The following is a 15,082-nucleotide window of genomic DNA, read 5'->3' on the forward strand; positions in this document are numbered from 1 at the left end:
TGTTCTTAAATCAATTCCTTAATTTTTTGATTTCCGTAGATACAAGCCATTCTTCAACCGCGTCGAGGAAGACTACGATCTCAATGAAATCTCGCCCTCCGGATCGCTGGAGGTTATTGTAGAGGAAATATCCCGATTGAACGCACCGACTCGGTTATCCCATGTCTACTGTACGGTGACGTTGGCACACATGCCCTGGGTGCTGGCACGGCAACAGGACGACAATAATTTAATCGTATCACTGGATTTGGAAATTCACAAAGCCAAAAATCAACAGATCGGAATAGTATTCAAACAATCCGATCAGCTAGTCATCATAGAAGCCGTCATTCCAAATACCCCGGCCTCGAAGGCCGAACTGAAGCGCGGTGATGTGTTGCTCTCCATCCAGGGGAAACGCGTCACAACCATCAATCAGGTTGCCAAAATCATTAAAACCCTCAACAGACCTATGTTTATTTTACGAATCGAGCGAATCGTTCCTGGTACGATCAGAAACGATGGGATTCTCGACGATCTCGAAGATTACGAAGAAATTGATCCCAACTTGAACATTACATTCACGAAGAATGTAGAAATGGTTCAGATTGGTGCTGGCACGAAAGACAAACCCAGATTGTCGCGCAAAAACTCCAAGGAGAGCGGAGGAGAGTCCAGTCAATCCAACACGCCGGGGACGACGCCTGTCAAGCGGTCGGAAGTTTCTAAAGATCAGAAAAAGGAAGAACCTATTCCACTCAAAGCACGAGGCAGTGATACCGCTGTACCATTGGACGGTTTTCCGCAGCACTCGTCCATGGATTGCGAGTTTAATTCGTTCATTCGGATGGGTGATTTGTGTAGCTTCCAACTAATGGACAACTTTTCCTACCTGAACGTAAATGTGTTTGGCAAGAGCAGCGATGAACATCGATTGCTGGGATATTTGAACATTCCCGTGAACAGTATTATCATGGAATGCAATGAATCTCTTCTGGGTCATCATCTAAAGAAATATCCTTTACTGCCACCGGAGGCAGTTGATGTGTAAGTGTTTCATGGCTTCTTTTAAATTTTACTAAGTCTAGAAAGCTGACCTTATGCACCATTTCAGATCCAACCATCCTCTTTCCATGCAGTCAGGATTCGATCAGAACTACTGCTACGGTGACGTTCTTTTGTCCTTCGTCTGGAGTGGCTCACTCGTCGCTAACTCTGTTTCCATCAAAAGTAGTACAGAAAATATCAAGAAGCTCAAGCTTATCACCATTAGCAAAGGATCCACCGACAAAGCGGACGAGGACAAAACTGATGGCACTTCCGAGACGTCCAAGGTGCAACCTGGTTCGCAGCCGCATGACTTCATCCGAACCCATTTCCATCGGACTACTCAGTGTGATTATTGTGGTAAAAAGATTTGGCTCAAGGACGCATTCCAATGTCGGGACTGTGCCATGTGTTGTCACAAAAAGTGCATCAGCAAGTGTCAGAGCTCGACGGTTTGCTCTGCAAACGAACCTGCACTACCGTCTGGAGGGCAACCGGAGTTCCGTGTGACGGAAGCCGATTCGCCGTCTATTGAAGTGGATGACTTTGTGGACATTGTTGAAGAGCACCAGCAGCAGCAGGCAAAGTCTAGGTTGGAATGCCATAGACAGAGTTTCAGCGATTTGCTGGCGCAAGGTTTGAAACGGGTGAATTCGGTCAACAACCTATCGATACCGATGGTATCGTCGTTGAATCAGAGCAGTAAGAGTTTACCTCCCACGCCGCAGCACACGCCTCGGAAGCAGTCGCTAGCGAACGTGAACGCAAACCCGTTTGTGATCGTTGCTCAAAAGCTCGAAAGTCTACCGGAGGACCTCAAGGAATTGCAGATGGATCAGATTGTCGAGTTGACGGCACCGCTGATTGAGTATGGTTCTTCGGATTCGTTGATGGCCCTGGCCAAGAGTACGAGCAAGTCGATCTACGCAGACCACGAACCGGACGTGCGAACGGAGAATATCAATAAACTGGTGAGAATCCCTGCCGCCGCCGTTGTTGCTTCCCGAGTGGTTCCGATTATGTCTCATGTGGGTCTTTTCGGTAATCTCTTTCCAGCTTTCCAAGCTGCATATAGCATTGGATTGCGAAACGCTCAACCAGTCGTCGCTAAGCGCGACCAAGGAAGGCGTAGCAACAGGTGAGTTTTGTGGCCTGCGGAAAAAATGGTGTATTTTTGGAATTGTTTTAATAAATGTGACCTGTGTAAATTTTATAGTAATTCTAAATAGACTTCTGAGTTGCAATGCAGAGGATTGTGCCGAAATTCAAACACTCATTTAGGTTTATCTTCTGGAACTATGACGCTTGTGTTTAAATTTCAACAATATAATGCCTATTAGAAGCAAGGTTTTTAAATAAAACATGGTTTAAGATCGTTATTAGACATGATACGTATTTTTGTTGTTCAACTCACTTGACTAGTCTGAAAAACAATTTCCGTGGACCTTGGGGTAAGTAGAAAGTAATAGCGCGGGCGGGCGGGGCAGCGGAATACCCCTCACCTCCCTCTCCAACAGGGGAGTTTGGTAAAGAGAGATTATCAAACCGATTTGTACCTTCCTTAAATGTTATCCTTGCTCGCTTTCTATTCTTTATATACAATTTTCACACTGCCGTACTCTAACGAAACTATCAACTCTATATTTTCATCTCCTCATCTATCGCATAAAAATTACCATTTTGGTATGTTATTTGAAATTAGCATCTTCAACTAAGTTTATTGAAATTACATTTTAGCTGCAACCTTGCGTGTAACAGTAAATTATCAACTCCCATATTTACGCATAATTTTAACATCTATGCTTATGGGTGGTTAGTATTCATTCTAACCTAATCTTATAATTAGCCGGAAATCAGCAAAATTTCACATGATATAAATTTATGTCGCAAGCTCCGACCATTGTCTGCTTCATTGTGCGAAAATGTTCGGTCGCCTGCAGAAAACAGTTTAGAAATGTCATGACATTTTTTCCGCTTTCCGCAAAGTATCAAATGTTAAGGGAAAAACGTTAAACTCCAGTACTCGTGCAACTACCGGATATAACCATTCAAACCCGACGACGTCAACTGCCTCGTTAAACACGACGAGCAAACAATGCATAAGTACCATGTTGAATTTGTGCACAAAAATCAAAGCGAATGTTCAGCTTGAACTTACGCGCAATTTTGTACACAGGTACAACTCATACAATACACTCGGGTGTATCGATGTAGGAGTAAGAGGGGCATAGTGAGCATCCCATGCCCAGCTTGGTCTTCCGCCCGTTCTGAACAAATTAGTTGGTGGTAGGATCAATATCATAATGATATTGAACCTACTACCAGTTGATTTGTTTCATGCAGCTGTAGATCCAGAGCCAAAGTGCGGTATGCTCACTATGCCCCTTCTATCGCTACACCAGTGTATTCGCAGATGTTTGCACATGGGGCCTCATAGCCTAGTCAGTAAAGGCACGGTATTACAAAGTCGGAGGCGGCGGGTTCGATTCCCGTTCCGGTCGACGGAATCTTTCGGGTTGGAAATTTTCTCGACTTCCCTGGGCATAGAGTATTGTTGAGAGTATTAGCAGGCAGCTATTAGCGGGCAGTAGAACGAACCGATCTGTTCAAGAGTGCGAAAACTAATGACATATATTTCTTATCTATCTACATACAGCCCACTGTGATCGAATGATAGGTGTAGCTTCAACCATGTGTTGCTTGTACTCCTTCACTCCTCCTCATGCTGTATCGATTGAAGTCCCATCTCCTTCCGGCAAGTCTCAAGATTCACTCTCCCCAGCGGCTTGTTCAAGGCGTCGGCGACCATGGACTCGGTAGGGCAGAATACAACCTGGATTACGTTGTTGCTTACCAAGTCTCGGATGAAGTTGAACCGCGTGTCGATGTGCTTGGTTCTTCGACTACCTCCTGCAGCTCGCAGCATTGCTATGCAGCTCTGATTATCTTCCCGAGCAAAGTCTGAAATCAAATTGAAATCTAAATTTGATGTTGTGATTTCGCTGATAATGATTCCGCCTCGGTAGACGAAAGAGCTACACACTGTTGCTTCCGAGCAGCCCAGGAAATCGGTCCGCTCAGAGGAAAACAAAGCCCGAGTTTGATTTGCGGTCTTGACAATCTTCGGCCCAGTCAGCATCCACGTATGCTAGCAGTTGGCCAGGTCCACCGAGCTCCAGCTTCAAATCCGCAGTCGACATAAGGTACCGCAGTGTCCGCTTGGCTTCGGTCCAGTCAGCCTGGTTAGAATGGGCGCACTGATGGCAATATCGGGCCGCGTGTTTACCGCAACATACAGCAAAGCACCCAATAAGCACTGGAAATCGTCCTTCCGTGGCATTCGCTTCTCCTCCTTTTGCTGTTGCTTCGGGTAACCTGGGTCCATTGGTATACGGGATGGTTTGGCGTCTGCTTATCCAAATCTTGCAGTAATTCTACGGATATAAGAGGCTTGATCCAACAGGAATCGTCCATCCTGTCCTCGCTCAATACGAATACCAAGGTAGTTGCTAACTTCTCCGAGGGTGGTTATCTTGAAGTGCTTCTTCAGTGTCGCTTCGATTCTTCTGTACTCCGCTTCATCCTGGCAAGCTATAAGCATGTCGTCCACGTAAAGCAGTACAAATGACGAACGACCATGCTTCGTCCTCACGAACAGACAAGGATCTGCTTCCGATGACACGTACTCCAAGCTTTGCAGTACTTCGGTGATTCGCTGATTCCATACTCGTCCTGCCTGCTTCAGCCCGTACAAACTTTTTCGCAGCAGGCACACGTCGCTCTTCGTACCGGTCGAGAATCCAGGCGGCTGCCTCATGTAGATGGTTTCGGCTAGGTCCCGTACAGGTAGGCCGATTTTACGTCCACGTACTTCACGAGTAGCTTCGTCTTGGCGGCAATCGAGCAGCGTGCGGAAGGTAGTCTGCTTCGCGACAGGGGCAAAAACCTCGTCATAATCGGTACCGTATCGTTGGTTGAATCCTTGTGCGACAAGTTTTGCCTTCTATTGGGTGACATCACCGTCCATCTTCCTTTTATACATCCATTTGCAGCCAACAGGTTTGCGATCGTTGGGCAAAGGAACGACCTCCCAAGTGCCATTCTCGTGCAACGATTGGATCTCTTCCTCCATATCGCGCTTCCACAAATCTCGCTCCGGGCACTTCATCGCCTCTTCGAACGAACGGGGCTCGCAGTACTCCTGGACACACAAGAACCTCTGTGGCGCGACTCCTTTGTTCGCGCGGCTGGATCGGCGAACGTTTGTGGTAGTGCCAAACTCCTCCTGTCCCTCGGTAGCCTGTGGTACTGCGTCACCTGGATGGATTGTGTCGTCTTGATCATCATCCACCTCGGAGTCCGTTGCTACGGAAGCATCATCATCGTCTTACTCAGGTGCTGTAAAAACGGGACAATCATCAGCTTTGCCACGAATCGTCGGAGAAATTTCAGTAAAAGGATATGAAACGATACTTCCCTGGGAACCTCCCGATGTGTCTGAAAGCGACTACCTCTACTCGTGATCATTCTGTGCGTCTCGGGATGAAACAGTAGGCCTTATGATGCAGTGAATAGCCCACAAACAGCATCTTCTTGGATTTCGCCTCCAATTTCGAACGCTTCTCGGATGGAATCCACACGTAAGCCCACGAACCGAAAATCTTGAGGTGGCTGAGATCAGGCTTCTCTCCAGTCCAGAGCTCGTACGGTGTATGCGATATGGGCTTGGTTGGCAAACGATTTTGAAGGTATGTGGCCGTATTTACTGAAGCTTAATACATGTACGGCAGCTGCGCGACCAGAATCATGCCACCAAAGAACGATTCTTACGCTCCGTGACCCCGTTCTGCTGCGGGGTGTACGCTGTGGTAAACTGCTGGCTTATACCTTCTTGGCGGCAGAAACGGTCGAGGGCTTCATTCTGGTACTCACCACCATTGTCTGACCGAATCACTTTGGGCGTTCTTTCGAAAAATTCTTGACAAACTTCACGTACACCTTGATCCACTCAGTAACTTCCAAATTCTGTTTATGAAAATATACTACTAGTGGTCATCATCATCGTTAGGAAGTAACGACAACCGCCTGGTGTCGGCGTCCGCATCGGTCCACGCACGTCCGTATGGTTAATTTCCAGCGTCTGCTTCGATTTCTTTGGAAATTGTAGACGGGCCAGTGTCCCTTCCAGGCAACACTCGCAAGTACCGTAACATCTGCAATCTTCGAAGTGGATTCCCGATGCTAGTCCTTTCGTCTCCAAATCACGAATCGCATCTGGCTCACGATGCCGAAGGATACGATGCCAAGTGGGCAAACACTCTCAATTGTGGTTGGGCTCACTCACCTGCAGCGCAGCATACTCAGTCCGCATTTTGTACAGTCCCCCTGAAGTGGTTGTGCCTGCAATCACCTTGTCGTCCTTAACGATACGGCACCCATCCGCGTCGAACACGAACTTGGCTCCTTTGGCTGAAAGTTTCTTCACCGATATGAGGTTGGTCTCGAACTGCGGGACGTACATTACATCCGAGAGGAGAACAGTGCTGCGTTCATCCTCTGGAGACACCCAGATCATCCTGCACGAACCAACTCCTTCCGTGGTTATCTTCTTGCCATCCGCCAGAAAGACGCCCTGCTTCACGGGTTTTTTTTCCAGCTCGATGAAACTGTCCGCATCGACGCCAAGAATATAAAATCCTGCGACGCATTGTCCTTGGAGTCTTGACGAGCCTCCTTCGCTTTTGGATTATGGCGCTTTTCGTGCCGCTCACTCGATTTCACCTTGTAGCTGAGATTTTGTATCAGAGCCCTGCACTGCTTCAATTTATGACCCGGATTCTGGCAGTAGTTACAAACCAGAGTCTTCTTCTTCGCAGAATCAGCCTTGAGCACGCATTCGCCGTATCCTCCGTTTCCCCGTTTGGCCACCTCGTCCGTTAGCTTGGACTTGATCAGCTCGAGGCTCATGTCGTCGTCGGACTTAGTCTCTAACGCCGTCGTGAGCGTGTTGAAGGATTCGGGTAAGCTTCGTAGCACCATTGCCACCTGCAAATTACGGTTCAATGCCTGGCCCGCCAACGGCAGTCGCTCGAAGAGGTCTTCCATCTAGCACACGTGCTGCCCGATGTCCTCGCCATCAGCATACCGCTTGTCGCATAGTTGTTTCAGCAATGACACTTTGGAAGTTAGCGTCACCTTCTCGTTGCGGTCCCGGAGAGCCTCTCAGGTTTGCTTCGCCGTTTTGCAATTGACTGTCTTCCAGAAATAGCCTAATCGTGGAATGCGCTTGTTGGTCTCCGGTGTCCCACGCTTCGATTTCCGCTGCAGTAGCGCCTGCGGTTGGAGCAGTCGATCCGGAAGTCGCAGCGCTCGCCGTTGGTCTCGTTCCGGTCACATACCGCCACAGGCAGAAATTCGACCTTGATCTTACAGGTTCCGTAATTTCTTCCATTAAGCTTGGGAATTCCGAACCGGTTCATGGAATCTTGAAACATATCTTCAGCTTGTTGATCGGTCCCGATGGTTACTAGCTGGCAGCTATTAGCGGGCAGTAAAACGAACCGATCTGTTCAAGAGTGCGAAATCTAATGACATATATTTCTTATCTATCTACATAAGCCTACTGTGATCGAATGATAGGTGTAGCTTCAATCATGGGTTGCTTGTACTCCTTCAGAGAGCACGCAATAAGCTAATATGCGCTAAGCAATAAGCTTGAAATGCGAATATGAAGAAGAAGACAATGCCAATGTCCATGGGTTTGTGCACGGAGTAAAATTTTAAAATTATAAAATTACAAAAAAACGCTGCGGACCGGGACTCGAAACATGAACCTTGTGTTCATCAGGCCTACGTCTTGACAACTCGTCTATTCTAAAGCGCGCGTAATGCTAAGGTTAAAGACATACAAGAAGCGCTCATAGTAGGTAAAGGAGCCCTTTATGCAAGCCGTCTCCCATATCAAGAACAACATGCGAAAAGGGCATATCAGCTTTTTGTAAACAAATCTTCCCATGCCCTTGAAATTCCGTAGCGGCCTGAAAGCGTAGCAAAGGCATTGGAGGTCAGCCTAAATTTTCACCAGAAAAAGAGGAAATCTTTGTGAAATGTGTAGTAACTATGAGTGATAGCGGATTTCCAGTGAACGAAGAAGATTTGCGGCATATCGTCAAGGACTATCTCTTCAAAATTGGTAGAACGGTTGCTCGTTTCAAGGGAAATTTTCCTGTTCGAGATTGGACCAAATCGTTCTGATTCGGATCCCTGAGCTGTCCGAAGTTCTGACAGATTACATCAATAATTTGTCAAAGGTGACGGACGACGTTCCTCCAAAAAACATCTGGAATTACGATTAAACGAACCTTACAGACGACCCTGGCTCACGGAAGTGCATTGTAAGGAGAGGTGTCAAGTATCCGGGAAACATACTGAACTCGTCAAAGAGCTGCATCTCACTTATTATAGCACGTAGTGCGGCATGACAAGTACTCCCTCCATATATGGTCTATAAATTTGCGAAACTCTGGAACACCTGTACCTGTGTTGACAACGGACCAGCTGGAACGAGATACAACAACTCTTCAAGTGGTTGGTTAGATAGCGCTATTTTTGAGACCTGGTTCGAGATTCATTTGCTGCCGATTTTGATAAACTTAAATGGAAAAAAAGGTTGTGATTGGAGAACATACTTACCTTAGCAATCACGCTAAGGCCTTGTTGTCCACTGCTGTCCGAAGAAGTCGTCTCCACTCTAATCGATCCATGGCCACACTTCGTCAGCCTCGAAGGCTGCGAAGGCCCCGCAGGTCGCCTTCTACTTGCCTTGCCCGCTGCGCGCCTCTTCTTCTTGTTCCTGTTGGGTCGCTTTCGAGAACCATTTTCACTGGGTCGTCGTGCGGCATTCTTACGACATGCCCAGCCCACCTTAGTCGCCCATTTTTTGCAATGTGGGCGATGGATGGTTCTCCCAGCAGCTGGAACGCAACACCTTCCGTTCGAAAACACCAAGGGCGCGTTGATCCTTCACGAGCATAGTCCAGGTCACGTGGCCGTAGAGGACCACCGGTCTAATCAGCGTCTTACAGACAGTCAACTTCGTGCGGCGGTGAATTTTATTTGACCAAAGCATCCTCCAGAGTTCAAAGTAGGCACGATTCCCTGCCATAATGCGTCTTTGAATTTCTCTGCTGGTATCATTTGATGTGATTTGTACGGAGAGTCACCTCACACGTGTTGACTTTTGTCACCTCTCACCTTTTGTTACCTCACTAGTGACAGCGAGTCACCTCTCCTCACTCATGGCGGCGCAGAATAAGTGATCTTGTAAAGAATGGATTAAATTGATCAGTTACAATCAAAGCATTTCATATGGAGATAAATTATTGTTTTCTAAAATAATGGAAAAAGAAAATCCGTTTTTTCATAGATTTCTAAGAAAATTTAGGTTGATGTACGAATATGATTTCTATTGAAAAAAAAAAGCTGGACTCTAAACAAAACCGAAAGGTCGGATTTTACGGTTTTTGTAGCCCAAATTTTTTTTCCTTGATTTGTTTTCCGTCGATCTTGTTTTCCGTGCTGAGCACCAATGCTACCGACGCCAGGGAGGCAGCTCCCACACCTGGATCCTACCTATCGACCCATCAACTCATAAATAGGAGACCAACGGCTTTACTTCCCTTCCGAAGGAAGGCGTGAGCAGAGATGTTATGCCTCAGAACATCCCGGCGGCGCCGACTGGGATTGAACTCAGGTCTGCTGGGATGAGAGGTAACCACGCATTCCACTACACACCACCGGCGCCGCTAAGTTCAACTTTTTGCCATGATGATTTTTTAAAACTATTTACCAGTAGGAGATAAAACTGATATTTTTTTAGATTTTCGATATCTTTTTCCAATATTTTTATTTAAATCAAAACATCTTTGGTTTAAGGCATTAAGCTTTCCCTTAAAAAAGGGAATGATTTAAACATCTACTATTTCAAATATTCACAGCAGATTTCAAGCGTTTGTCATCCAGCGTTGTTAGCAGTTCTGCATTACAGAGCCTCTAATAATCAATCGTTTTGTTTCCACAGATGACGGTAAAGACAAGCTAGCCGTGGGCAGCCAGCAAGTGGACGCCACCCGGTCGGCATTTCTCGCCGGTCAATCGGAGGAACGGGTCCAGGCGCTGAGCGTCATCATGCTGCACCTGTGCTCCGGACTGCAGCACGCCCAGGGTAATCTGAACCAATGAGATTAGCGATTGCTTCGCCAACTCTCGCTAGGATCTCTGCTAGAACCATCCGCGCTGGTCGGGCTTCTACCGGAGGCGGGTTTGAAGGGGGAGTACGAAGCAGACGAACATTCGGGATTCGGGAGGTTGTCCTCCACTGGTGGTAGTAGTGGCGTTGGTGGAGGCCGGAAAAGTCCATTCCGCTCCAGGCGGCTCAGTTCCTGTCGCAAGCGGGCGTTCGGACTTTTCCAGCGTTCCGCTAGTGTTAGTAGTGGTAGCGCTAGTAGTGGCAAGAACAACTCCAATCGATGGCTTACCCCTACCTACAAGGACACTTGAATTGGCACAATTGGCAGACAACATTGCATCACACAAACAGACACAAACTAATAAAAATGCAATTTTCGGAAAATCAGATTGACCGCAGACGATCACAAGCTTTTCACATTGACACGCTACACCTAGATTGATATTTGAATTTCGACCGTGGCGATAGGCATTTATGCACAGTTAGTTGTTGTTCACCAAATGTAAACACCAAGTAAGCATTTTAGAATCCCCCGTAAATGAAAGTTCCATTTTTATCAGCCACGAGACGTAGACCTTAAGCACAACCCATTAGGATTGTAATTGCCATCTTCTGTGCCGTAGATCGAAGCGTCCATTCTATCGGAGCCATGGTTTACACGAGGGCCGCCGAGAAATTCCACAACAATAAAACATCGAATTAAACCATCCGTTCCGAACTGTGTGAGGCATATCGCCTTCATCCCGCAAGTAAACCATGACCCGACAGCCCTGTGTAGCACACACCATTTAGCAATAGAGCCATACCGAGACCAATCAAAGAATGTGATCCTAATGTTAAAGCGAATCGAACCGAACTTCTGTCTCTATATCTGTCGTCTGTATCTCTCTAATCTCTCCCACCATTCAACGTTCTCCAACGCAACTAGGTTCCAACTCATCACCATGGGACAAGGAACTATACCGACGGATGAACGCCGGACTGTCGCGGGAATCGTTTTTCTAGCAGAAGGGTTCAATTATAGAAGAAGAAAACTGGCAGCCTACTGAACAACTATACTACAAGAAACTCTCAATCTGTGTGATTTTTATCTTTAGAGCTGATTTTTAAGCTAGCAAAGTGTATCCGGTATTTATGTATCATATTTCAGGTTCTTTTACGCTGAGGAAATATTTCCGAGTTGGGAAGCTTAGCCGCTAAAACATATGATCATCTTCGATCATTCTGATTGAGCACATCAGCCTCCAACTTGGACTTGTTTTCTTACAGCGTACAGGAAAGTAACTATCGGGCTAAGAGTATTCTTGTGACATTGATAGTGTTGAGCGTGTTTTAAACTGCATTATATATTTTAAATGCTTGATAGCGTTATCAATTCCGAGCATGACAAATTTCAATGCACGACGTAATTAATGAATTGTACTTAGACGGGAAAACAACAATGTGAATAAGATCAAAATGATTGGAAGCTACTACTTATACAGCTATAGTATATGGAGTAGTATCCACACGTGAAGAATGGGCGAACCCAGGAGGAATTTCGTTGTTTTACGATGCTAGTCAATATACAAGAAACATCATTCAAATTGATAGGATTAGAATTATACAGTTATACATGGATATACTGCGTTGACCGCCGGATGGGTTGGTTCAAATGATTTAGATAAGAAAACAAGCATTGGTGGTAAAAAGTATTACTGACTACAATAAAATTTTACGAAAATCATGTTCCTGCAATTTTGAGTAGAACGAATAAAAGAAATCCTTTCAGCGCATGTTGACGACATTTTTTTTTTTTTACCGTCGGTGAATAAATCCCAGGACTCCTAAAGATGTTGTTACATAAAATGTAACGATTTCCGTGTTACAATTGGCGAAACCTCGCTGCCATCGGATTCGTCAGCTCCCCCACAACCACTGATGGATTATTGTAACTGTCAAAATGCAAACAGATTCCGTATTACATCACACATCGCGTGGCATCAGCCAACCATGATGATATGATGTGCTAATGGAAAACCAACAGCCACAAACCGCCCGTAAATAATAAATCGAAATGTGACGTACCTACCTTATGCTCATCACTGCACTTGCATGCACTCAGTCAGTCACTCTGTTGCACCAGTTTGCTTCGACTGATTATTATTAGTAGCCCTCCGCATTTTAGTTGGCGCACACAATACTATGGCAGACGGACGGTCGTTTTGACTGTTGCATGCTACACCACAGCTCTAGGTACTAGTGGCCTATCGGAAATCGAACGAGCCTCGCAGCAAAGGCATTTAAACTGTGTGTTTGTGCACTAGATGGGTGATTTTCCACTCTTCACCTACATTTCGAGGTGCAAATGTGTGAGCCACTGAACTGCATCCATAAATTATGGGCCATTTTGGGTGACGACGGGTGCATGGCATCAAGCGAGGCAAACCCAACCGAACGTGTCCATGATGAAGTGCTCCTCATTTCAAAATCACCGTTGCTAGCGATCGTGGAAATTGACTGTAAGAATATCAATTAGATTGGTGGTTGTATATCAATTAAACACGGGAATCGTTTCAGAGTGGAGCTTGGTTTTGCAAGTAGCAGTGGACTGACATGTAAAGGAACTTAAATATTTAGAAACCATATTGTTGGGGAGCTGGTTCTACATATTCGTAGGGGACTCGCGGTGTCTACTGTTTTTTTATGACGTAGAACTACGTCTTTGTGGACTACACTTCCCAAGTAACAATTTAACCGGGGGGGGGGGGGGCTGTGCTCAACAAGCACTTCTCTTTAGCTCAGCTAGCCGGCGTTGCTAACTCGCTGATCATGTCTCCATTTTCGCTGCAGCTCCGACAAAATTTGCGTCACTGCCCTGCTGACGACGCTCCACGTCCTCTCATCCCGGCACATTTCACTGACGACATTTCTCGCACTAAGGGCCGGCATCTCCACTCGCACTGCCTCAAATCTTGGGCAGTCGAAAACCACGTGCTCCGACGTTTCGTCCACGTTGCCACACTCCGGACAGAGGGTGACGTTGTGTGTCCAAAGCGATGCAGGTACTTCCTGAAGCAGCCATGACCAGACAGGAACTGCGTCAAGTGGAAGTTGACTTCTCCATGCTTCCTGTTCACCCAGGTCGAAAGAATCGGTATTAGCCTGTGTGTCCATCTACCGTTCTCCGCTGCGTCCCACTCCTGTGTGCCATTTAACCAACGACTCCGTTCTCACCATTTTTCGAACTCCTCTGGTATCTCTTCGCATATCCGGAGAACTTCGAGATTAGGGCGTAATTGCTTTTGTAAACAAACACTTCATTTGAAGATTTTTCGCGAATTAAAGCTCAATCTCAAAAACTAACAACACAAACAGGTAGATGAATGGTTCCTCTATCATTGGGTATAATTTTTTCACGAGATTGTTCTTTTATTTGCGAGAAATCAGTGATTGACATGTTTGTTTACAAAAGCAATTACGCCCAAATCATAAAGTTCTCCGGATATAGCATTCGGTGTCCTCCGCCAAGGTGATGACGATGGGTATCATACCGGCGATAACGCATACTGCTTCCGTTGAAATTGTTCTGTACGCACTCACGACTCGCATGGCCATGAGGCGGAACGTACTGTTCAATTTTCTTTGGTTCTTCTTCGTTTTCAGCGCTGCATCCCAGGCTGGACCTCCATACCTCAGTATCGACGACGATACACTAGCCAGAAGACGCCTCTTGCTTGCTGTCCAGAATTGTTAGGCATGATTCTGGCTATCGCATTGATGGCCTTCGCCGCCTTCTCACATGCGTAGTCGACGTGGCTATTGAAGTTTAGCCGGTCATCGATCATCACTCCAAGATACTTCAGCACGCGCTTTGATGCTATGGCGTTCTCCCCGACGGTAATTTCTGCTCGCTGAACAGCTTTGCAGTTACTGACAAATAGCACTTCCGTTTCGTGGTGGGCTATCTGCTGCTTCGCTCCTTGCATCCAGTTGGAAACCGTGTCGATCGCCTCGGTTGCCAGCATTTCTACCTCTTCTAACGTCTCGCCTACTACCGCCAACACGACATCGTCCGCAAATCCTACGATCTCAACTCCTTTGGGCAACTTCAGCGTTAGCACGCCGTTGTACATCACGTTCCAGAGCGTTGGGCCAAGGATGGAGCCTTGTGGCACACCCGCCGTGATCCGAATTGATTTCTCTCCCATGTCCGTCTCGTAGACTAGAACCCGGTTCTGGAAGTAACTCCTTATAATGTAACACAGGTAATCAGGAACCCTCATTCCATGCAGTGCTTCGGCGATGGCCTCCCAGCTGGCGCTGTTGAATGCGTTCTTCACGTCGATCGTTATCACGGCGCAAAATCGATCTCCTCTCCGCTTCTGTTTAGACGCTTTCTCGGCACTCTCGACCACTGTCCGAATTGCATCCACCGTTGATCTCCCTTTCCGGAATCCGAACTGCCTCACCGACAATCCATGCTCACTCTCCGTGCATTTCGTTAGCCTGTTGAGGATGATCTTCTCCAATAGCTTTCCGACTGTATCTAGCAAGCATATAGGTCTATACGATGCTGGATCCCCCGGCGGTTTTCCGGGTTTCGGCAGCAGCACTAGCTTCTGTATCTTCCATCGGTCCGGGAAGTGACCTTCATCCAGACACTTCTGCAGCACTATCCTGAACATGTCCGGGAACGCCTGGATCGCCGCCTTCAACGCCACGTTGGGGATTCCATCCGGGCCGGGAGCTTTCTTCGTCTTCAGTCCTTTCGCCACTGCTACGAGTTCCTCGTTGGAGACTTGTCTACCTTCGGTGTTGTCTGCCTCT

General features: G+C 46.8%; 1 protein-coding gene across 2 annotated transcripts in view; it reads left to right on the plus strand.

Moving 5' to 3' along the window:
• The window catches only part of Pdzd8 (PDZ domain containing 8), a 95,093-nt gene extending 83,097 nt beyond the window's left edge, over positions 1–11,996 (plus strand). The window contains exons 5-9 of one of the 2 annotated variants that reach the window (XM_065227773.1): positions 40–1,026; positions 1,094–1,997; positions 2,083–2,164; positions 10,106–10,249; positions 11,202–11,996. In XM_065227773.1, coding sequence (XP_065083845.1) covers positions 40–1,026; positions 1,094–1,997; positions 2,083–2,164; positions 10,106–10,249; positions 11,202–11,278 — 2,194 coding nt within the window. In that variant the 3' untranslated portion in view covers positions 11,279–11,996. Of the gene's footprint in view, positions 1–39; positions 1,027–1,093; positions 1,998–2,082; positions 2,165–10,105; positions 10,626–11,201 lie in introns of those variants that run through there. The other variant, XM_065227774.1, reaches the window with a different exon arrangement.
• The last annotated feature ends 3,086 nt before the right edge of the window (positions 11,997–15,082 follow it).

This window comes from Ochlerotatus camptorhynchus, unplaced genomic scaffold (genome assembly GCF_037179485.1).
Source record: "Ochlerotatus camptorhynchus isolate MF236.1 unplaced genomic scaffold, CSIRO-AGI_Acam_v1.1 ptg000275l, whole genome shotgun sequence".
In the NCBI taxonomy this organism is placed as follows: Eukaryota; Metazoa; Arthropoda; class Insecta; order Diptera; family Culicidae; genus Ochlerotatus; species Ochlerotatus camptorhynchus.